General features: G+C 37.1%; 1 protein-coding gene across 1 annotated transcript in view; it reads right to left on the bottom strand.

Moving 5' to 3' along the window:
• Pard3b (par-3 family cell polarity regulator beta) overlaps positions 1 to 26,198 on the bottom strand; it is a 1,085,411-nt gene that overhangs the window by 289,490 nt on the left and 769,723 nt on the right. The window contains exons 21-22 of the mRNA XM_033763978.1: positions 22,022 to 22,228; positions 21,077 to 21,314 (exon numbers count right to left, since the gene is read on the bottom strand). Of these exons, the coding sequence (XP_033619869.1) occupies positions 21,077 to 21,314; positions 22,022 to 22,228 (445 nt within the window). The remainder of the gene's footprint in view (positions 1 to 21,076; positions 21,315 to 22,021; positions 22,229 to 26,198) is intronic.

Here is a 26,198-nt window from a genome sequence, read left to right as displayed (position 1 = left end):
TTATCTTTTATTTGGATAGTATTTGGGACTGAGACATTCAAAGACATACTCATTTTGTAAGAATAAAGTAGATCTTATCAGTTCCAATGAATTAAATCCTGAGACAGAAAAGAAGAAAAGGATTCCAGACAGTGGTTACACTACTTCATGTTTTTTTTGTCTTACCCCAAATCAAACTGTCTGTAGTTAGCAATATGGAAAAATTCAACAAGATATGGTTATTTTCATAATAGTACATCATCGCCATATTCACATAATTTAAGGATAGGCCAATGATAGGGAACATACTCTGATGTTTTTTATAAAACCTGGAGTGAATGTTTATGAAATTATGGATTTGCTTATTTAAATACTGATCTTCAACAGGTGTATACCCCCCACACACTCTACCAGCTACACCGTCTTACTTTTTTCTTGTTGCTGAGACAAGATACCTGACATCCAAAGTTGAAGGAGAAGAGGTTTATTTTTAGAGGTTTCAGTCCACAGTCAGCTGGCTCCAGGGCATGGCAACAGAGCAAGGGAGCATGGCAGAGGAGAAACAATTCATGGCGGGGCAGGCATGGAGGAACAAGCAGTAAGCAACAAGGTACAACAGCAGCAACCTCTTTCTGCCCCTTATATCCTATCCAGGTTACCCACCCTTAGACTCACATCCAGGATGGGGCACCCTTAATCCTAGCATCACACCATGAATCAATCCCAGTATCACATCCTTGATTCCTCCACCAAACACCCTAGATCCAGCCAACTCTGAAAAGCCCCACCTATGACCACAAGAGGCTTTGAGGGAACATCTAGACACAAGCTATAACACTAACCCTATATTACTGAACTTCCTCTTCTCGCAAGACACAAAATATGACCTGGAGTGGCCCCTCCTATAAAAAAACACCCTCAGTCCCTAGCAAAAGTAATGACAATGATGGGCAGAGCAGACTATTTCTCCAGATCTGTCTTCCTGATTAGGCAAATCATAAATTGTAGAGATGAACTTCATTCCACTCTACCATTATGCAGTTACTCTTGCACATTTTTGTTTTCAAATGCATAATAATTCAGGAGGAAACACTTAATATGATCAAAGACTTGGGTGGTTTTCCAGCCACCCCCTTCAATCCTATTAATACATCAGTTGCAGAAAATAAAAGGTCTGAGAAAAAAAGATATTCCTTTTGCAGCACAATTTTAAATAAGCAGGACATTTTCCTACTCACTATTTCATTTAAGTGCACTGGACTAAATTCAATGGTTACTGAAGCTCATAACAAGGATGAGATATTTGCACCTATTTGCAGAGGTCTTGCTTTGGAAGTTTCATTAAATGTTGAAGAAATACACCCCACTCTGGGAAATACTCATTTACCAGAAGTCAACACTACCTTTATTTAGGCTTTTAGATTAAATGGAGATAATATAGCCTGATAAAAATTAAAAGAATGACACATTCTGATTTCCTTGACTAGTAGTCACCTCTGAAATCACTGCCTTCCTCATCTTATAATTTATAATTTTGCTAATTTGAAGTTGAATTGTGGTCGGTTCTGCTTTTCTAAAACACAGGATAAAAAATACAGTGATACAGTCCTAGCCTCAAAGAAAAGACATCAGGTTTGAACCACTCTCAAATTATTAAGAGAAAAAAATGCATGTATACATGCATCGGTAAATAAATACCAATATGGAGAGGTAGAGTGTCAGAGACAGAGACACTGGGAGAGACAGATGTTGAGTGACAGAGTGTTTCTGTAAATCTGGGGAAGTTTTAACATCTGAGAAATCTGGGTAAAAGATATAAAAGTCTGTGTACTATTTTTTTTGTAACTTTTTCTATAGGTCTAAACCTCATAAAAAGTTTTTAAAATTTAAGAAATTCTGTCATTAAAAATAAGAATTCATATAAAAGAATTTATCGATACCATATATGAGTATTCTCCTTGACACAATTACTATTGGCTTCAATCTTGTAAATCAACAATCAATACTAAAAAACACTCATTTAAAGTTGCTGGTCTATTGGCAACAGACAGCAATATACATTACAGAAACCATCACCTTTAAACAATATTAATGTTTCAGCTACAGCTGTCATCAATTATTTAAGACCTACTTCCTAAGCATGCTGGTAGGCTAGTTGGCAAGATTTTCAGAGAAAGTAGGGAGCATTACAGAGAGACATTAAAAATAAATTTATTGTAATAGATTTATTTTTGAGAAATCTAGAATATATATATTCTATAACAATTAAATATATATAAAATATATATATATATATATAATTTTTAAGAAACTCTTTTTCTCCTTAGATCCTATCTACCAGATAGAGTAAAATGAGATATCTGTTTGTTCAAAGGAAGCAACTTCCCCCCAGTCTATGTTCATCAGTAAAATACAGAAACAACTTACTGACATATTGGCCCAACTAGACTTTCTTTCATTAACAATCAGTTGAGGCACATTTTTAAAGAAATAGCGTAAATGAGTGGTTGTGTGTCTGTAATAATTTTGACTTAAAATGTCAACCATATTTGAGATGCCATGTGCATTTAATCAATGTCTGTATATTGTAAAATAAATATACTTCAGTGTGACTGCTGTGCCAGCCATAAATCATAATTCACAAAGACAAGAACATCTTATCCTCTCTATTGATAGTCATTAATGACAATACCGATTAAAATTATATCTGCCTGCCACATTATTGTTAAACAGTGTGTTAGAATTTCTATCACATTCTATATAACCTACCATTGTTTCTCTTTATGCTGATACTTCTCTTATATAATAAAACATGATAGACAAATTAGGTTTAAATTTTAACACTTAAAGTGCAAAACAAAAGAGCTGAGCTTATCAGTACATTTTAAATAATATTTCTAAAATTAAGGGAAATTCATCTGAGACCCTGGTGCTCAAAGAATTGATTTTTCTCTTTTAGAAAAGGTGAGTTTCAAACAAAATACTTTGAGTAAAAAAAAAAAATCCTATAGGAGAAAAAAACATTACCATTGTCTTTTAAATATTCTGTCACCTCATAGGAACATCTGTAAGTACACTTTTTTTAAGTCTCTCATTGAGTTTATTGGTACATTCTAGGTATACAGTACAGTCACATTCATTATTGAGATCTTGTACCTTTACATGACAGGTCTTGGTTGTCATTTTTTCCCCTTATTGTAAGTACAAACTTATTGCTAGTTATTGTTTCTGGAATGGGTTTCTTGGAACCAAGGTTTGGCTCATCTACCCTTTGTTTGTACCATGGGGCACACGTGAGTGAGGCAGTGAGTGATGGCAGACTGAGTGTTACATATGCCTAACAAACAGCACAGGGTCACTGGGAAGGGAATTCAGTGGAGTTCTCCCAGGAGGGTGATTAGTAGCTAGCAGAATTCACACAAGGGCAAAGAGGCTGACCAGCAGAGGTCAGCTGGATAGTCTACAAGTGGTCCATTCTACATTATTCAATCAGCTACACAAAACATGACAGTTAGGGAAGCAAATGAGAGATGAATACCTGAAATTCAAGTATGATATATGAAGTTCAGTGAAAAAGTGCTGTAACCATAGACACATGGGACCGGGGATAAAGGCAGGACTCAGTTTTCTGATATGGTCTGTCAGAAATAATGAGTTCTACGACCCCAATGCTTTAGACTAAGAAGACAGGCTTCAAAGTGGGGCCTCCACAGGACCACGGGTGCTAGGCAAAGCAGAAGTAGGCACAGTACAGAGGCACTACTTTAAGAGTCATTGTTGCTCAGAGCCCAACAGCCCAATTGAGGAGGGAGAGATTGTTGACAATCTAATAGATCTCTGCACTTAGTCCGGAAGGCCTGGGCCAGGAAGAACTGGGAAATTGGGTTACACCTGTGAGAAGATACAGAGGGAAAGCACAGGGAGGGAATATGGCAGAGGCAGAGGTACCAAGAGTAACATATTCTTGTTTTTCTTTTTTTAATTTAAATTGAATTTATTACTATATTCTAGGTAGACAGTGCAGTTACATTCACTACTGGTATCTTGTACCTTTACATGCCAGGTCTTGGTTCTCATTTTTTCCCCTTGTCCCCACCCTCCCTTCACCCCCTCCTCCCCTCCCCATATCCTTCTCACTGTCCCTACACCTTTGGTCCTTTTCTTCCTATTTCACATTGCTAATTGTCCTGTTAGGATCTTGAGTACTATTTTAGTTTTTCACACCAGAGAAATTATTCGGTATTTGCATATGTGTGACTTATTTATTTCACTTAGGAGCATATTCTCAAAATGTACCCATTTACATATGAATGAATCTACTACATATTCTTGTTCTTATGGTCCGAGTTATTAAAAAAAAAGTAGAAAGTACCAAGATTATGAAGACCAGCTCCAGGGCAATCTAGGGATTCAGGTCTGCTTGAGGACTTGCCATGAAGTCTGGCCTGAGCTTGTGGAGACTAAATAGATACTGGGCAGCTGCAGTGAGAGGAAGATCAAAGACTATCTCTCAGGGACCAAGTGCACCAGCCCAAATCTAGAGAGCATGAATGGCTCACCTTGTCCCATGGCTGTATGGGTAGGAACAATTCTTTGGCATTTCCACTTATTTTTAACAATGCTATTTATTTATTGCTATTTAGATTTTGGTGAGTCTATTCCTTCACTTCCCTCTCCCCAAGTCATAACATAGGCAGGAAAATTATAAATAAAACTAGCAAAACAGAATTAAGACAGAAGACAGGATACATAGGAACAATATTTCGATACTTCTAACTTGCCAAAGATTCTTTCCAAAAATGTGGTGGTAATCATATCCCTCCTGATATCTAACACCTTGCTTGTTATGAAAGAACAATAGCATGACAGAGACAGGAGGGAAAAGATGACATCAGTGTCCTAGTATAGATTGTCTGGGTCAAAGTTCCACGAAAATGGTCAGAGCCATCCCTTTCATTTTACAGTCCATCTTCATCATAAAGCTGTTCCTTCCCATACTTTGAAAATTCCAGGAGGCACAAGAAAAGCAGAACAAATCTATGATATTGATTTTCTACTATACATTGACTGGAGTTCAAATTTAAAGTGGAAAATTAAAGTCCCTGGGGGAGAAGAAACCTATCAATTGGAGGAACTAATACTAAAAGCTCCAGAATTAGGGTTTTTACTGTTCACTTGTGATTTTGTCTGCAATCAGAGTTGCAACTGTCATTTCTGGTCAATATTCCCTCCAGCTTTCTCTTTCTTGAGTTTTGAATTATATAATATTCTCAAGGATTCTTTTGTTGGCGATGGGATATTGCTTTTAGTCATTCTCTACTAAGACATTTCTACTTTGCTTTCTGGAGCTATGTGGCTTTCAGATACCAAGAAAGCCTTATGAGAACAGATAATGGCTCAGGTTAAAGTGAACACAAAACATTTATATAACAGAAGAGTTCATTCAGGTTTCCTTTTATAACTTCTACTGTTTTGTATGGTTTTATAAGTGGTATGCAATTAAAAATTTTTATTACAATTAATATTTTTTAGATTTCAAATAATTTTATGATAATAGGTAGGTAGCATGTAAGCAAAAGTAGAAAGGCAGGTAAAAGAGAGAGGAAGGATCAGACAGATTGGGGACACAGATGAGTGTGATCAACTGTCCTGATGTGCTTAAAATTTTCTAGAAAAGCAGTGCTGAAAACAGGAGAGGGTGGTCATCTTATTCAGACCAAAAGATATACCGGGAATATTATGTTAAAGGCCAAATTTCTATTTGGCAAATTATTTGGTATGATAAAGATATGGTAAATAGTAAGATACATTGCATTTATCTCCCTCAAAGTGCTCCTCTTTGCTTCAAACACATTTTGATCCTTCGTGACAATTTCTGAAGTAGTTCTGCAAATTCCTTTTGTAAGTGTCATTAATTGTGCTGTCATGGCTGCCTCAGTGTCTAAAATCAATTCAAAACGCTTACCTTTCATGGTCACTGTGACTTTGGGGAAGAGCCAGAAGTCTCACAGTGCCAGATCCTGTGAATAAGGTGAACGGAGACATGTTGTGATGTTTTTAGAAACTTGCCTTTCTTTTGGATGGCACCTGGCAACAGCATCCACCATATATTTTTATAATACTTTGTAGAGACACCTACAAAAGAGGACTTCCAGAATGGCCTCAGAGAGTGCAAAAGTAGTGTGATAAGTGCTTGGAGTGAGGGGGATTAGTGGCAATGTGTCTTTTACTATAATAAAAAATGTTTAATCATTCCCCATATACTTTGACCATACCACATAAATGATAATAGATTTAGGCTATTTTTCTTCAATTCTGTGCCATTTCAATTGTGAGACTGACTTATTCAGCGAATCAACTCTTCTTTCTCTCAGCCTGTAGACATCTATCTTATAATCAATTTCAGTCAACTAGTTGATGATCATGGTGGTAGTTTACATACAAATATATAGATAAAAAGTATTCATATAATAGAGAAAGGAAAACTTCACATTCAAGAAGCCTGATAAAGAACTAGGGTATCAAGCCATCTCACTGCTTGGTATTTTTACCAGTCACACTACAAATAGTTCCACCATAGTTTTATAGTATTTCAGGGATGCTCTGGGCATCAAAAAGGGCTTAGAATTTGGTATCACTTCAATAATTAAGACCTCTATGCTTAGCATACTTTGAGGAAAGGTTGTAGGCACCAGAGTTTGAATATAATGAAAACATAGTCCACTATATTATCTTCCAAAGAAGCCCTGGGAGTGACACTTATTGGCAATCAGTATTTGTTGAAATAATGAAGTAAGGTGCCAGGGAAAAAAGACAGATTTTGTACTTGCCACAACATACTTGTACATCTAGCAATTATTTGTTCATAGAAGTGAATAAATCATTTCAGAAAAGACTGAAGATGAATCCACTCTATCTAGAAACAGTTTGTACAGAGACACTGAAAATTCATTTAAAAAAAAAAGTTTGGGAGTAGTTCAAATATAGGGCTAATGGGTATATATCTGAATTTGAAACATAATTATGGTTATACCCTCACAATTTATCTCTGAAGTCCAAAACCTATTTTCAGGGCTAATAATTTCATATTTATAGGTTATCTTAATTAGATTGTGAGTTTAAGTAAAGGGATCATGTTGTATATTTTTTCTGGGTTTCCCAAGATTAGTACTTAATAGATATTCCAGTAATGAACTGATTGGCAATTTTTTCATATCATGTTAGATGAATATTTATTTTTCCCACTCTTAAAGTACTTCAGGGAGGTCAATTCTACAACGTGTTCAGAAACCTCATTCCAGTGCTTAACATTACCATCTTACTTTCTTTCTTTTTTTTTAATCTCTAACCTCATTTTTAGTGATAGTGATTTTGGCCCATTTTCTCAAACATATCCTCAGTGGAAACGGAGAACAGCTGGTTACTATTACCAGTTAACTCATCTTTCCACTTTTTCTTCCAAGGAAATTAAAAGAAAAATTAACTCCCAGGGCCATTCGCACACACTCTCTCTCTTATTTCCGAACCATTTCTACTGTTTTCATTATTTTTCAATACTGTTATCTAGAATGACTAAAGGGCACAACACATTAATATCCAAATGAGCCCACTCCAATTAGCACACCACATAAGCCAAGCAGTCAATCAGCAAAAGCTTATTAAGCACAAATATTGTGAAAAGCATTGGGAGGGGGTCCCTTTGCTTAAAGGAATTCATAATCTCACTGAGGACATGAGACAAATGTACAAAACTCCAACCAAAAACCAGCCAGCCCATGAAAAGTATTCAAAGAGCAAACTTAAATCATAAGAAAGAATTTCGATAAGGAAGAAATACAGGTCACAGAAGGATTCACAAAGGTGATAGGGCTTAAACACTAATCAGAGTGGAGCCTCTGCAGAGAGGAACAGTAAAAAAAGAAGGAAAGGAAAATAAATGGGGACAAGAACAGAAAGGGTCCTGAATGCCAAATAAAGAGCATTAATTTTATGAGTCAGTTGTTTCCAAATGAAAATACCTGGGACTGGCTGCATTAGATTCATAAGTAGTTCCCAATGAGGTCAGAAGCCTATCATTTTAATGAGATTTGTTAATGATTTTAGGGTACAGTCAGATTTGGGATTACCAGTAGGTAATTGGGAAAAGTACTATATTTCCTATTGCTGAAACACAAACCCAACACCCATAAACCAAATAAGAGGAGGTTTAATTTGGCTTATGATTTCAGGGTATTCAGGCTATAGATGGCTGGCTGCAAAGCAGAAACAACATGGTGGAAGGGTATGAGTGTAGTAACTAAAGATGCTTAGTAAAGATACTTAGTTCATGGTGGCCAGGAAGAAAAGCGGGGAAACAGCACCAAAAATAAAGATGTAGGGGATCAGGCATGACTCCATGGTCACATTTCCACGACCAACCGAGACACATTCTAATTCCCTGGTGGCTCCCATGCCAAAAATTTGACAATTCACTTAGTCATCACAGGAGACAGCTCCTACAGCAGAGTACTGTACTACTAATGGGTTATATCTCCAGAACCTGGGAAACTGGGTTTGGTCAGCAACCTGAATGACCTTAGGAGCAGGCAATCTCCCCAAAGCCCCCAGGAACAGGGCCCTACAAACACCTTGACTTTGTTTTTTGATACACTAATAAGCTGAGCTCACAGTGCTGGATTTCTGACCAAAGAAATATGAGGTTACAAACAGAAGTCTGGGAAGATGGCAATGCAGCAAATCAACCTCCCTAAGACTGAGAATCTAGACACTGGAAAACATCAACCTGGGGAAGAAAAGAAGAAGGGACATGGGCCTGAAGGAAGGATCTGAAGGAAGGCTCTGAAAAGAAATGGAGCTCACAGAGAAATTGAAGAGAAAGACCACAGTAGATAAAAAGTAAGGGACAATCTGTACTTTCTCCCTGGCTTCTGGCCTGAGCGATAAGAAAGGAGGATCAAATCAACACAGACCCAGTAAAAGTGGGTGATGTCAGAGGCATCAGAGGGAAAAATGCAGGAGTGGAAAGGAACAGTGGATGCTGTGTGCTACAACAGCTGGTGAGTGACTCCAGTCCAAGTGACTGCAGTGTCTGGTCAGATGCCATTTTAAGGAGGGGCCCACTGAATCTGGGACTCAGAGCAGCGATGGGTTGGTTTTATCTCAGCTCTTCCATTGTTAAACTCCCACAGTGACAGGGTGAGAGACAACCATAGGAGATGTCCAGGGTGAGGGAGCCATCAGCAGGCAGGCAAAAGACACCCAGAGTATTATACATTCAATGACTTAGACAAGCCCACAACCAGAGGCAAGGCTCAGCCTGAACTTCTATGGATTTAAAAATACCTGACCTGTCACCCTGCTCCAGCCCTACTGCAGGCTTGCTGGGATTATCCAGGAAGATTTGGGCTCTCTCTGCCTCCTTTGTCTACCACTGAAAATAGAGCCACACCCCAAAATGGACACTAGCCCAAAACTATAGACCTTAGAAGATAAGCACAGGCTTGATATTACAGACAAATTTATATTCTTTTCTGTTCATTTGGTTTTTGCTGTTGTTGCTTGTTTTTTCCTTCTTTATTCCTCTCCTGTCTTCACCAGTTTTGTGAGGCTTGGGTAATCTTCCTGTCTTTCAGCCTTGCTTCTAATTTCTTTTTCTTCTTTGTTTTCTCTACATTTTTCCTCTTATACCTTTTAAACTTTCTTCCCTCAGGGTAAAATTACTCTACCGAGTGGTTATACTATATATAATTTTTTGATTTGTCTAAGATTTTGCTATATAACTATAAATCCTATATCTATGGTTAAAGGCTGAAGGATTCATATTCATATTCTGTAACCAAAATCATGGAAAGAATTCCATTCATGAACCAAAGTATCACTGTACTCTGAAAAAGGAGATTGAAGAGGATATCAAACAATGGAAAGACATCCCCTGTTCTTAGATAGGCTGAAATAATACCATAATAAAAGTGATCATGTTTCTAAAACTCTTATGCAGACTGAATGAAATCCCAATCAAAATACCAATAGCATACTTCACAGAATTAGAGAAAACAATTCTAAAATTCATATGGAACCAGAAGAGACCTAGAATAGCAACAGCAATTCTGGGCAACAAGGGCAAGGCAAGGATCACCACAATCCCTGACTTGAAATTCTATGACAAAGCTACCATGACAAAAACAGCATGGTATTGGAAAAAAATAGACCTAAGGATCAGTGCAACTGGTTAGAAGATGCAGAAACAACTCCAAACACATCCAGCCACCTTAACTTTGACAAAGAGCCCAACACCCTCACTGCAACAAAGCCTCTTTAAATAAACGGTGCTGTAAAAACTGACTTTCCACATGCCAAGATTTAAAACTAGACCCATATCTCTTACCATGCACTAAACTAAAATTGAAATGGATCAAAAATCTAAATATTAAAACAGAAACACTAAATCTCCTGCAAGATAAAAATGGTAAAACTCTTGAAGACATAGGGGTAGGAAAGATCAAAAGCCCAATCACACAGGAAATATTACAAAGAATCAACAACTGAGGTGACATAAAATTAAAAAGCTTTTGCACAGCAAAGGAAACTATAAACAGTAAAGAAACAACCCATAGCATGGGAAAAATTTTTACCAGCTACTCTTCAGACAAAAGGCTACTATCTAGAATATATAAAGAATTTAAAAAAAACCAGACCCCCAAATTTAAAGACCCAATCTAAAAATGGGCATCTGGAAAAAATGGACATTTCTCAGATGAAAAAGCACAAACAGCAAATAAATGTATGAAAAATATTCAACATCACTGGTCATTTGAGAAATGCAAATTAAAACAATACTGAGATTTCTTCTCATTCCAGAAAGAATGGTTATCATCAAGAAATCAACTAAAAAACAAAGAAATCAACTGAGCTGGTGATGTAGCTCAGGATTTTAGCTCAGTGGCACCACCCTTGCCTAACAAGTGTAAGATCCTGAGTTCAGTACCCAGTACTAAAAAAAAAAAAAAGAAAAGAAAAGGAAACCAACCAATAACAAATGTCAGTGAAGCTGAGGGAAAAAAGAATCCTCTCCACTGCTTGTGGGCATGTAAGCTGGTGCAACTACTATGGAAATCAGTATGAAAGGGTCCTCAAAAAAAGCTAAAACTAGAAGTTCCATTTGACCCAGCTGTTCTCCTTCTAGGTATCTAATTCCAAAAGAATTAAAAGCATCACACCAAAATGATATATGCATATCTTTATAACACCACAATTTATAATAGATAAATCTTGAAAAAAGCCCATATGCCCATCAAAAGATGACTAGATAAAGAAAATGTGGTATTTACATACAATGGAATATGACTTTGCCATAAACAATAATAAACTTCAGTGGTTTTTAGGTAAATGGATGCACCTTAAGACCATAATCTTAAATGAAATAAGCTGGACACACAAGTTTAAATATTGCATTGTTTCTCTGGTGTGAGAAACCCAAAGGGTAAATAAGGACCATAATGGAGGATAGATAATGGGAAGTAAGAACATGTTCAAATGGTAAGGGGAACAAGGAAGAGGGGAGGAGGAAGGAAAGAAAGAAATAAGGATAAAAAGAGAATGGAAGAAAAAAATGGAAACAAAGCTGTAGTAAATTGGGAGGGGAAGAACGGTTGAAAGAAGGGGAGAGGAATAAGAAAAAATAAGAGTTGAGATGTGCTATGTACAGGTACAAACTCCCTATGATGAATGTGATCATTATGTATGAAATATGCCATAATTTTTTAAATAAATCGAAACAAAAAATTTTAAAAGGGAGTTTTTTTAAGTGAAAAAAAATTTTTTCATATGCCAGGCATTTAGCATATACCTTCTCACTTCTTTCATAGTAACTCAGCTCTGTTAGGTAAATGAGAGCATTATTTCAATTTTACAAAACAGGTCTGGGACACAGAATAGTTAAGTGGCTGCTGAAGGACTGAGAGCTAGAAAGATGTAGAATGGGTTTGAATCTAAGTGGAATGATTGCAGAAGATTTGCTCTTTGCCATTACATTGGATTGCATTTTGGTATAGAAAGTTTTCTTTAAATATCTGATAACTGAAAAAAATGATCAAGAGCTGTGCTAGGATGAACTGGAATGAAGACATAAAGTAGGCAAATCAGTTAGGCAGCTTTTGAAACAATCTAATTAAAATAAGTTGAATTAGAGTCATGGCAGTGGAGATGGTGAAGAAAGTCCAGATATGAGAAACACTATTTTGGAAATATCAGCAGAATGGTTGGCTGACGGAAGGGAGAAAATGGGACAGTGGAGGCATCCCATATATCATGGGTTTCCTGGCAGTGCCTGAGACAGAATTAGGGAAGTCTGACTGAGCTGGTGACTTACAGGGGCAGCGTATGCATGAGATTTTAGACATGTTGAAGCTGAGGTTGAACAAAACCATCATGCAGGAATTATCAGCTAATTTCTAGAGAAACAAAACTGGATTATTTCCAAAAATCCTGGTGAATAATATTTAGACTGGTTGAGATAATAGTCTTGAATGTACAACCCAATTATATTTGTATACCTCCTATCCATTTTTCAATTTGTGTATCTTCTATCTGTTTTTAATTGTTCTGGGAAGCCTCTCTTATTCTATGAGAAAAAACATTTACAGTTAGTAGACTGAAGATTCAAATCTCTCTGCTTAATTATGAAGCAGCTCATGTTTTTAAATTGCTGTTTTGATGGTGCCTTAAGACAGGAAAATCCAATAGATGGCAAAAATAGGGGTTTTACAGGGTGTATGTAAGTATACACAGAATTATGGCTGGTGTCCATGCATTTTCAAGAGGCTGATACAATAGGAGCAATGATCAAGAGGGATCTCAGTATTATATCTGTTCAAAGTCTGGCTGTAAAGAGGCTGTTTCACTTCTCAATTATTATCTGAAAGTAATGCTACTGTTTGCCACATTCATCTCCCTTGCATCTTGAAGATGGATGTTAGTAAATTACATTGAAATTCTCAGATGAAAGGTACTAAACAAAGACCCGATTCTACCCCTAGCAAATTATTAAATCTATACATGTCATTTTCTAAAAGTATGAGTAAACACTCCACAAGAACATGACATTGTGCTAGATGTGGGACAAGTCAAATTAGGTAAATAGAGCCCCACTAGGAATTTATATATAAATAATTATTTTTCACCTTAAATCTATTGAAATTTATTTATTAATGTATACCACGTTAGTGCCTGGTAAATTCCTTTTAGCATATAATTTCGTTAAGAGTTAAGCCACTGGACTTTTGTCCTGATCTGTTAACAAATCTAAACCTCCTTATCCAAGAAAAGTAATGAGTTAAAGGGATCTATTCTTTAGTGCTTTCTTGTAATTCATATTACCTTAATGGGATGCATATTAAGAGGAGAAGAAATCCTAATTAAACAAATAAGCCTTTGGTTGACAGTCTATGTGATCAGCTTTTATTGTGATAAGTATGAGAAAACCACATCATGTTCGCTACAGCATGATCAAGATTACATAAAATAGGAGGTGAAGGTGATAAATAGCAATCAGATTTTAAAATGATTTAAAAAACAATGCTTCTGTACAGTTTCATACTAATTAACTCCATACAAGCCACTGGCCCCTCCATGAACACATACTCAAAAAAAAGAAAAAAAGAATGATAAACAAACATTTTCAGACATGCCTGACAGCTGAAAAAAATTATTAAAATCATATTCCAAACAAACCCAACATGCTGGGCACTGCAGCAGCTCATTTGTTTCTGCACTCAGCCCATCAGATGAGTAGCCCATCTGTCCCTGGGTCTTCTTTTAGTTAAGAAATAAATGCTGGCCAAATAATCCTGAATGTGTTTGCTCCAAATTCAGTCTATATTTAACTTTTTAGTTACTACACTCACATCTATCCTCATCAATTTTATCACCTGCCCTATTCACATAAGGAACACTTCTTTACATTCTTATGTTCACAATCTATCCACGTTATGGTGCTAATTTTCCTCCCTAGTGCTTAGTTTCAAACCAACAAAAGATAAGATGCATCATATGTAAATATATAAATATTATTAGCTATCACATCACTAGGTTCAATGGCAGTCAATATCAGTATAGTATGCTCTCTTCTTTGCAGTTCTATTATAGGCTCAACAGCATTGGTCATAAAAAGCAGTATTCTAAGCCCAACCCTATGATATTGGTAATGAAAAAAAAAAAGATCCTTTTTCTTCTGAACCTGAATAAAAATTTAAAATTGCCAAGACATTTAGCTCAAGAGAAAATTGGCAAATTAACAGAATGTAGAAACAAAATATTCATGGCTCTTATTGTGAAAGATAAAGTGAATAATTTAAGATGAACTGAGGAGAGAAAAATTCAGTCACCAAAGAGACAAAAATTAAGCCCAAGTAAATTCCAACTGGTATTTTTTAGCACGGATTTCTTTTCCTCTGCCAGAGCCAGTCACAAAGAACACCAATGACTGTCTTTGACATGCAAATTTATTTTTCCCACAGTTACATATTTCTCTTAGGTTCAATCTATGCAGTCATTTTACCCTGATCTGTAAGGTTCTCTTTCTAATATATTTTTGCATCTAGCTTGAAGCTGAATTAAGAACTTTGACTCACTTTGGCTTTCATTTTTCATCTGAAATATCATATTTAGAACTAGCTTGTACTTCATGAGGCAAAGCACCTTAACACTAGCCCATGTTTGGCCCTTTGCCTTTGGGGAAGTGACTGAAGAATTTCACTGGCCTGGCCCGGTTATCTAGGTTACCTTCCATACCCATACAGCAGAAGGGATGCCTAGATGCTCACAACCACTATCTGGAAAGAGGTAATGAGGGCTGTGGCCACATTACCTTTATTGTACACGAGCCCTGTAACAGCCATTATGGGATCAAGGTAAAGAGGCCAGATGTATGACAGATGTCATGTTCTCTGGTGATTTAACTATTCAGTCTTTATCTAATCTAATTTAAAAACCAAGTCAAAATGTATCTTTGCAGATAATGTATTACAGAACAACTTCAGGGCAGCCTGGTGAAATGACTATGAGCTGTCCACAACCCATACTCTGTGCTGAAATGTATAGAAAATGAAATGATAAAATATAAAAGAAAAGAAAAGAAATTTTCATCATGTGAGTCCATTTTTCACTTGTATTCAGCCGTAGAAAGTTTTACCTTTTACCAAGTGATTAGATGACACATAAAAAAAATAGTTCATGGTTTCATTTAGAAAAGGGTGACTCAAAACTTATGAAATATAAATTATCAAATCATTTGAGCTTCATCATTTCTTTTTATAGTTTATTATGAAAACAGTTCGAGTTATAAAGCATTATATCCATCTAATTACAAAATAGCAGAAAACTAAAAAACTAAGAGAGTAAGCTTCAAGGGTACGGGCTTGAGATAAAGCTCATAACCCTATGATCTTGGCCATAGGAAATAGGGCCATAGTGGAAACACAGTAGTGTCAACTGTGTCATAAAAGACAATACAAAGATGACTAATAGGCATGTGGAAAAATGCTCAGTATCACCAACTCATGAAATACAAATTAAAACCATAATGAGACATTACATCAAACTTGTTAGAATAGTTATTATAAAAAGGACAAGTATTGGCCAGGATGTGAAAAAAGAAAACCCTTGCACAATTGATGAGAATATAAATGAGTGAAGCCATTATGAAAAGCAGTATGGAAGTTTCTCAAAAAACTGGAAATAGAAATAGATACTACCAAGCAATCCCACTTCTGGGTATATATCCAAAGAAAATGAAATTAGTATATTTAAGAGACATCTGTTCTCTCATGATACTGTAATGATATTCCTAATACTCATGAAATGGAAACAACCTCTGTCCATCAACTGACACCACATCAAAAAAATGTGGTACACATACAGAATAGAATTCTATTCAGCTGTTAAGAAGGAGTGAATCCTGCCATTTGTGACAACATAGATAAATCCACAGGGTGTGATGTTATATGAAATAGACTAGGCACAGAAAGTATCATAAGACAAGTATAAACAACTTCACATTTATGCATGGAACATAAAAATTACAGATGATAGAAAAAGAGGGTAAGATGATTTTTACCAGAGGCAAGGGGTAGGGCCCTGGGGAGTTGCTATTCAAAGCACACGAAGGTTCAGTTAGACTGGACAAATAGATTCAAGCATTACACATCTAGTGACTACAGTGAATAATCATATATCATATACTTCAAAATTGCTAATAGATGAGATTTTAAAGTTTCTCAACAAAAATATATAGTGAGATAATACATACATTAAAGAGCCTGATTTAGCCATATCGCTATATATCTTGTTATATAACATATGTATAATTACTTGTCAATTTAAAATAAATAAGAAATAATGTTTGTCTAGTCAAGCACCATACTGACATCTTTGTTCACACAATCCACTGAACTTAAGCTTCCCAAGTTGAGCAGGATGTTGTGATTCCCAGTTTACCAATAAGGAGATTAAAACTCAGAGGAATTAGTGCAGGTCATAGACCTTGTAAGGGCCAGATTTTCAACAAGTTCAGCATTAATTTGGTTGTGATAGTGGCTGTGGTGTTTATGGTGTTGGTGAAGGGTGTGTGTGTGTGTGTGTGTGTGTGTGTGTGTGTGTGTGTTCTTTTAAAAACAATTCACAGCAGGATACATAGCTCCCTAGTTTAAATAACATACATAGTATATGTTAGAATAAAACAAAGGAAACAAGTCTTAGCATATGTAAAGCTTAGAAACAACAAGTTGATGTCTCTAGATTTTTAAAAATATCTTTGTCTTTAGGGTTAATGATTTTGGCTTTTCAGAAATTCTTCTAAGTAGAAACTGAACTAATGTATCTTCCAGGCATATCCATATTAGCAGAGTGATGGGGAAACAATAAAAAATACCCCCACTGATGATGGTCCAAGGGGAACAAAATTGATATAAATAGCTGTAAACCAAATTTGCCTTACATTGTAAAATGTTTACTTTAAATACAGTTTGGGTTAGTTTTTTTTTTTTTGTCATAGCTTCATGTGAAGTTGGTTTAAAAATAACCATCCCATATTCACATACTTCAAAAAAGAAAAAAGCAGGCACAAAATGATCGGCTTTAGTGCCATAGTGTGCTAAGTTCTGATAAGGCTTCTGTTGAAAATTCAGGGCAGTGTGGGCAGTTGAATACTCCGTCATGCTGTTACAGTTACTAAGGGTGAGAGGACACCAATCCTTCTCATTTACCTTCCCCACAACACCTACTACAATCTGAAGGCATCTCAATTATTTTGGGTTAGTTGGTTATACTCTCCCCTTTACTGCCATGTAAATTCCATGACAGCCATGGCCCGATGTCCTTTTTGGTACCATATAAGTTGACTATGGATTATAAGGTACCAATTTTATCCCTGAGTTATCCTGGTGAATGTCCCTCTATTCCATGAGTAACACATTGTTAAAAATGGTTTATACTTTTATGTGAAATTTTGCTTGTTTTCAGTATAAATGTACCGCGAGAAGCTGAAATTTGTGTTTTTTTTCTTTTGTTAAGATGGGAAAGTATCATAAAAGCAGGAACTTTATTGCTGTATATTCAGTGGCTAGAATAGCACCTGATGGGAAACAAAACTTTAGTAAGTATTGTTGAGTAAATGAAAGGATAATCATGAATGCACTTGGCAGAGATGAGGCATTCAACAGATGCCACTGATCAGATGAACATAGGCAAACAAATTTTAAAACCAGGGATGACATTTTCATTGGCAGGTTTTGCCCTTTTTTATTCTATTAAGAAGGAGTTTACTGGGTGTAATTCTTGTTAGGACCAAATCTTATAAAGGAATAGAGAAAGAGAACTTGGGCCACTTGAAGCCTTTCTAGGTAGTGTTCAGAATGATCTGACAGTTCAGTGTTTGAAGTGAGTGGCCTACATTCTCAAGAGGAGCCAATGATAGCTGTCTCTGTTTAAAGACCAGAAGGACTGACAAAGTTAGAAAATACCAAAGGTGCAGGGACTGATTTCTGGGTTTTTCTAGACACACAAGATTTTCTTAGCCAAAGAATATTTCTCTGCAGTGCCTGGAAAACATGTGTCCAATCCCAGGAAAGTGCCTTGTGGCTGGCAGCAAGGAGTCTGTCTTTGAAGAGAACTGAGCTCTGCCTTTTGGTTGCAGGTACCATTTATGTGCCATTTCTCCAGGCCAGGGTCAGGTAGAGTATGACCGCCCCCAAGGAAGTCAAACACCTCATTGAACAATTAAAGCACTAAGCTCACAGACATTCTCTTTCAGCGGCAAGGAAGGAACCCACAGTCAGGGTTAGGCTCCCGAGTCCCACAATATTCTTCCACAATCACCTAGGGTGACATATAAACCAGGTGAAAGATATTCTGACATCAGCAACACATAACAATATTTGAACTAGATGCACAAAATGCAGAAAGGTATGAATGTAAGAGATTCCCCCATTGTTTTTTAAAAAGACTAGAAGGAGGTCAAACTAATAATTAGTTAAACTGTACTAGTTTGTGTTCTTGACACGAAAGGACCAGCTGATATCATACATGCATAAACATTCAAGCTTTTAGAAGCCAGAACAAGGCCACTGCCAACACATCCACACTTCGATGGTTCAGGATTTGGTGAGGAGTGTGTGTGTGTGTGTGTGGTAAGTTGTCACTTTCCCTTTCTCCAGGCACCAATGTACAGGGTATAGCTGCAGAGCCTATATCCAAACCCCATCTTCAGGAGGATGTCACAGAAATGCAGATAATTGGAAAGGCAATACATATTTAAACTACATCTAACTCCAAGAGAACCTGAGAACAATCCATCTTTTTTAAATAAGAAAGAAACTAAGTCAAGAGCATCTGAACAACAGATGAGAATTAAAGCAGAATGTGTTGGATAATGCTAACAGCTCTTGTGTTCTTTGTTGTTGAAAATGCAGATGAAGCAGCAACTCCAGTATGATCACAATTCAGATGCAGAAGACTATAGAAAACAGTTGCTATTTTTATACCAAAGATAAAATCAAATGCCACCTTTCAGTTCTTCATTTTGTTAAACCAGGAGAAGGAAACAAAGCCCAAGGTTCTAGATGTCTAAATGATTTAAGACCTGTGATTTCTACTATATGAAAACAAACAGGATATTGGCAACAAAATAACTGGTACTGTATTATGAGCGAGGAAACAGGAACCTGCCAAATCATATTATGTAAAATAGAATATAAATTAAAGTCTTAACTTAGTAATATTCTATGATATGGGTTATGTAAATCTCTTACAGTTTTTACATTCATAGACCACATTTTAGTTAAATTATTTTTATAGTTTTCTTCCTTTAATACCTTAAAGAGAAAACCTTTCCTTACTTTAATTACTATGATACTGTAAAAATAGTGATACAATTATGATAACTGTATTAGTTTCCCATCTGTGCTGTAATAAATTGCCATAAATATAGTGGTCTTGACAGTGCAAATGGGCTAAAATTAAGTTTGGCCAGAGAAAATTCCTTTCTTTGCCCTTTCCAGTTACTAGATGCTGCCCACATTCTTTGGCTCATGGTTTCTTCCTTCTCTTTTCAACGCCAGTAGTACCCTGTTTCTCTGCACTTTACATCCTGAGTCAATTCTCCCTCTTCCAAGTTTAAGGCCTACTTATTCAAATTATACTGGGTTTACTGAAGAAATCTGGGGTAATCACCTTATCTCACAGTTAGCTGATCAACAACCTTAATTTTATCTGCACCCTTAACAATCTTTTGCCATGTAACATAACATATATCCAAGTAATGGAGACTGGACATAGACATCTTTAGGGGACCACTATTATGTCTACTATTGAATGATACTTTCCAAGTATAGTTCTGAGCGTAACATATAATTAAAAATATAATTCTAACACTAATGATGGATTCTATTATTATTTCATTTTTTCAGATGAGGAAACTGAGGCACAGGGGTAAAATAACTTGCCCATGGTTAACAACATTGGAAGTAGAAGAGCCTTAACACTGATATAGTAAACTCTCCAAAAATCCATGGCAGTTGTCCAGGATGGGCCCCTGATGACTGGTTACACCAGATTTGGTATTTAAATAAAACCTTCCCCATTTGCTATTGTCCTTGTCCTTCTCCTTATCCTGGTTCCAGAGACTGAAAAGCGGGAGATGGCAGAACCATTCTCCCACCACACTGCAGGGCACCCTTTGGGCTTGAGGTCTGAGGGATAGGGAGGAAGAAACTTTAGATTTACACTGGATTGGTTGTCAGAGTCTCTGACAAGGACAATGTTTTATTAACCAAAGTGACCAGAAAGCTATTGGGCAGAATGCAAGATATTAGAATGAGGAGAAGACAGTCTCAAATGAGTATTTTTGAAGATAGCTGGAGGAGGAGAACTATAGCACTTTTCTGACTTTCTTGCTAAGCATGCCCAACCAATGAAGCTGCTGAAGATGACTCTTATCTCACAACTGCACTGGATCGGTAGGGCAGGAATGCCAGCCTCACCTTGAAAGAAAAAGGAGGCTTGGGCAAATAAAACAATGTGGGAAGCCACAAGGCTCATGTGTGGAGGCACCTAGGCTCAGAGCAGGGTCATTTGGATCCAAACCCACTCATCTGCATTGCATTGCAGTACTTCTGCAGGTGGTCACCCACACACCTGGAGTCCCGGCAGAACGAGGTCTATTGACCATGACTCCTCCAGTTAAGGGAGGTTCAACAGGGAACAACTGAAGCCTTCCTGGCTTCTCTGGACTTTCTTGTACAGATGGTCACACAGGGAGCACTTTGGTACAAAGGGCTCTAGACTAAGTTGGTACCCTACTAAGAAAGGCCTTTCTCAGACAGTGAACTTACGACAATTTCTTTGCATCCCAGTGAACCACCCAAGAAAGCGCCTTCTACCTCTACAGAAAAGGAACCCACACCACCATTCTTTCAAATTTTTTATGCATTTAGCCAAATATGAGGGAAAGCATTTACTTGTTTCTGAATACACACAAAACAATGATTTCACCAGAAGAAGTAAAAGGAGAAACAAAACCATCTTGGCCTTCAAAGCAGGCCCATACCTTAGCATGGCACCAAATCCCTTCCTCTTTATTTTTCTTTCTGGATCTTCATTTTCTTCTTTCTGCTTTTTATCCTTGAATTTCAACTTGCCCTTTTCTTTTTTCTTCTCCTTGTCTTTCAGTTTTTTGGCTTTCCTGGTTTTGTTTTCCAAGTCCTCTAGCTCAGAGTTCCCCTGAGGGGCATATTCACAATTCAGAGCCCCTTGGCCTGAGTGAGAGCTCTTTTCAGACAGTCCATCTGTACAGAGAGAAAAAAATCAGTATGCATAGTCAGTGGCACTTATGGCTAGTATATAAATGAAGTCAAGATGCAAAATCCAGAACAGAAGTACTGTGGAGTTCTTCCCTTGCATGTGGCTACTTGTACCCCATGAAGACAGGACTACATTCAAGGATGGTGCTGGGCATGGACCCATTGATTGCTTAGCTGGCTCTATGAAGGGCCCGAATAGTACAAAGCACTAATCCCTCCGAAAGCTAGCTTGTTAACCTTGATCAACTCAGAAAGCCCACATGCTGGGAAACAAACAGCACCACTTTCTTTCCAGGAGATTTTTGAGTACAAATATAACCCAACTGCTTTTACTCAATTAATGCAGTCATCCTCTGGTTGATGTTGCTTTTAATGACTCATATAAAAATGTCAAGAAATGCATACTTAGTGCTAGTACCCTAAGGGTAAATGACAGTTGGTCCTTGTAGGAAAGCTAAGGAGAACATTTCTTTAGCATTTGCACTGTAAAATAAATTGCACATTGTGTTCTCCAATTCCATGTTCATTAAGCCAAAGGGCAAAACATATCGAGAAAATGAATTACTTTTAATATCAAAAATATAATTGTGATCCTTAAATCATTTCTCTCTGTAGTTAAGCACACATGTTAGCCTGTGGTTCACAGATAATAAGGAGATGGAGAAGCCACTTCAGGGAGCACAGTGCCTCACCAGCATCGAGCTCTTCCGGTCCATCGTAGGATTTGTCAATGGCTGCCCTGAAGCTCTCATTACAGCCTCGGCCTCGGATCACATGTGGCCAAGGTCTGTGGAAGGGGAGTTCGTTCTTCCTGACTTCAGCCACAGCAGTCTGCAAACTCTCCAAGGAACTGGACTTTTTCAATCCCAGGGTTGGACCAAAATCTTTGCCTGGAGATTCTGGAAAACAAATGTCAAGAGGTCACACCTCCCATATTGGGGCAGTGTGGTACAATGGAAATACTTGTCATTCTAAGAATAACTTCTGTTTGGGTATTTTTCAAAAGGGTGTGTTAAATGAATAGGAGCCGCATTCCAGCTTTGCCACTCTTTGTGACCTTGTGCAAGTGGTTTCATTTCTCTGAGCTCTGGTTTGTTTCTTTGGAAGTTGTGATAAGATTTGAGCTGAGAATATTTAAAAATATCTTATCAGAGAAATGTATATGCATGGACATATATGCACACATATACACTCACATACGTGAATTTGAAAGGCTGTCACTCAGATATTATATAGATGAGTACACATGTATGCACACACGTGCACACACACACACTAACACACACACACACAAAGAACACCTAGCATAAGGCTTCTCTCTCAGGACCCACTTGGGTATACCCACATATTGTATCTTTTATTATTACCATGGTTGTTTATTGATAAAATGCATTTTATACCTGGAAATCAAGAAACATTAGCAGTCATAATTTCTATGACTAAACAGTTTACCCTAGTGACTATTAGTGTATAGTGAATGCAATTTATTTAGTCTGTACATAAATAAAAAGTAATGAAAGCCTTTTGTGCCTATGCTGTTTTCTCAATGAATTTCTATTTGAAATACTAAAAAGGGACAATTTTTAAAAATATATAAAATAAAGTTACAAAACCAAAAGTAAAACATAGGAGCGTTTTATTAATTGGCTTTTAGGGTTTGTCTTACCTGTACCAGCTCCCTATACTTTGTTTCTTGAGCCCCATCATTACCTGCACCAGTCTCACAACTATGAATAACAAGATTAGGCTACTTAACTATTAGCAGCATAGAAATTATTTTAACGATGGAAGGAATCCATCAGGCTCTTGTTTTTATATTCCAAGCTGTTCCACCAGGGCCGATATGCATGTTCTCCTCTAGGCACAAGGGAGATTACTGTCATCAAGAACATGCTTGCATTTCTGGAAATAAAACTACTGGGCATTTTTTAATACAGATAGATTGAGCATATATTAAGGATTATGTTCCTAAAGTTCTGCTTTGATGCCTTGCACACTGGAAGTGAGCCTTTCATTTTAATCAGCACAAATTTTGCTCCTACTACTGCCACCACCACGAACACTACTACTAATTGCCTAACATAGTATTAAGCAACACAGGACTATCCAAAAGAGCACAACAAAGACCTAACGCATATAAAGTTAAACAGCAATACATGTCCTTCCGGCTGTTCTGAAATGTTAAAAATGGTCAAAATAATGACAATAATGATAATAGTTGAGTTGTCTGTGCCAAACATTAGTCTAAGTGCTTTGCTTATATAATCCTTACTATAAACCTTACAGTTGGGCTACTGGTAGTACTATTAGTATTTTACAGATGAGAAAACTGAAATGACTTGTGTAAGTTATGCATTTAATAAATATACAACTGTGAACTGATCAGAGCCTTTCTTCTTTGTATCACATACCTTACTGTATAAAGCAAAATTTGGTCTTTGCTCTCTATTTGGTTATAGTCAAGTTACTTAAACTAGTCTGCATTTTCCTCAGCCCATAATAAAGATATTAGTCCATATTAACCCTGAAGCCTAGTAAAGCAAGCAAACTGCAAAAATTGGATATTGCTTCATGGATTCATCATTAGTTAGAAGAGACATCTTTGCATTTTAAACAATGACAATAAACCCTACATTTTATAGGTAACAGTGTATATTCAGTAAATGTGACAAGAGATGAGACTAAGCAAGAACAAAAATGCAAGAAATTCCAGAGACAAATTGCAGGTGGTACTTGCAAGCATAAAGACTGAGGATATGTTACTTTTCAATCCAGAAAGAGGAATGTTTCTTACATTCATAAGGAAAAAAGAAACAGAAATTGAATAAGATCATTTCTGACAACAAAACAAAGGCAACATAAAGGTTTGGGGGTATTGAAGCAATATTAAAAGCTTTGGAGCTTACAGAAAATACTTTATATCACCAGCCCCTAGGGATGTCTGACATGAAGTTTGGTGAAAATAGAAAGAAGAAAACTGAGAAAGTCTAGATCTTCTGTCAAACATAGTATCCATCTTTTATTTATTAATTGCCATTCAGGGGATTATATTAGAGCCCAAACTGAAAGCATTCACATCAACCTTTAGCAATAAATTCTAGGGAAGTTGAAAGTAAATGAATCATCTGAGATATAAGGCATGTCATCCAAATGGAGCTCACCTGATGCTCACGAAGAAGTCGTGTCTCGCAAGAAATAAATACAATGCTATTTGTTCTGAGTAAACTGAATGCTCAGAAGTCATGGAGTTTGAAGGATTAATAGAGCCAACAATTAATTCACTTTAAATAAATACAGGTTCCAGCCCTGATCCACTGTGGGAAGGAGAACCACGCCTGCTCCCGACACAGCCGCCATCGCTCAAGCGCCAGGAGGTAGGCCGGACCGATCCACCGTGGGAAGGAGAACCACGCCTGCTCCTGACAGCCGCCATCGCTCAAGTGCCGGGAAGGTAGCATGCCCCTGAACCCCCAAAAGCCCCCCCCCACACTCGCAGACCTCCTGACTGTGCCAGTCTTTGGACCCACTCTGCAAAGACAGAGGTGGTCATCAAGGGTATTTTTCTGAGTTCCCAACTTTGAACATCTTTAAAGAAAGGGCGGGGGAAACCTGTAATAGAACGTTGCGGAGTTCAACCATTCAGAAGGATGGGGAACTCAATCTGGGCCTTGCAGCCCGAGGTCAGTCAGCATCATGGGGTTCAACAATCAACTAACTGAGATCAGGGGTCTTCCATCCTCACTCTGTCTGAGCCATTAAATGGTAAATGTACTATATTGAAAAGTTTGTTCACTGCAGACATGTTCTGGACTGCTTCTTGATTTCAATTTAATTCAAATGATTTAAGGGTGATAGACTAGTGACTACCACAGGTGGTCAGTGTCCAAGTTGTGCTTGATCTTAATGTGTTGCTGATTGTATCAGTTGGGGTAAAGCATTGCCGTTGATTTGATGAGCTGTTTTCTATGATGTTATGAAGATGAGAATGTCCGTGGGTCGTTAGACACACAGAAGCTAGGGTGCAACTATATCAGGAAGATTTGGGTGATAACCCAGAGATTAAACCAAGGACAGTCCGACAACAAAAATTAAAATGAGAAAACACTTAAGCAAGACACAAGGACAGACTTCCATTTCACCAATGGCAAACAGTAGGGCAAATGAGGATGAAAAGGCCGATAGTGAACCACCAGGACATCCTGAACTCAAAGCACAGGAAGTAACAAAAGAGATCAATCAGGCTCTAGAGAAATTCAAAACAGAAATAATTTCCCAGATAACCATAGAGATAGTGAGCAAAATGGAAGTCATGATTTGAGACTCTAGAGCAGAAACTGACAGAAAAATAGATGAGCTCAGGACCATGATAGAAGCCATGAAGGCCCAGCATAAGAAAGAAATAGAAAAAATAAACTCCCAACATAAGAAAAAAAGGGAATCCATAAAACAGATTCAAACAGATATCCAGGAGATTAAACACTCTATTGAAAGTGTACGCAACAGAATAAAAGAATGTGAAGATAGGCTCTCAGATATAGAAGATAAGATTGCAGTCAATGACCAGGAAAAGAGAGGTCTCTTAAAAATAATAAGAGATCATGAGAAATCGATCCAACAACTCCTAGATGATGCAAAGAAGACTAACATAAGACTGATAGGAATACATGAAGTAGCAGGAGAACATACAAATGACTTTAAAAAACTGTTTGCAGAATTAATGACAGAAAACTTCCCAAACAGAGGGGAAGAATTTGACATTCAGATAAGTGAGGCATATAGGACCCCAAGTAGCTACAATAAAAATAAATCTACACCTAGACATATAACAATCAAGATCCCAGAAACCCAACAGAAGAACAAAATACTACA

The sequence above is a fragment of the Fukomys damarensis genome, unplaced genomic scaffold (assembly GCF_012274545.1).
Source record: "Fukomys damarensis isolate Sample0158 unplaced genomic scaffold, DMR_v1.0_HiC HiC_scaffold_16, whole genome shotgun sequence".
NCBI classification, from domain to species: Eukaryota; Metazoa; Chordata; class Mammalia; order Rodentia; family Bathyergidae; genus Fukomys; species Fukomys damarensis.
Note: the sequence above shows the minus strand (reverse complement) of the source record. Positions and strands in the feature narration are given on the sequence as shown.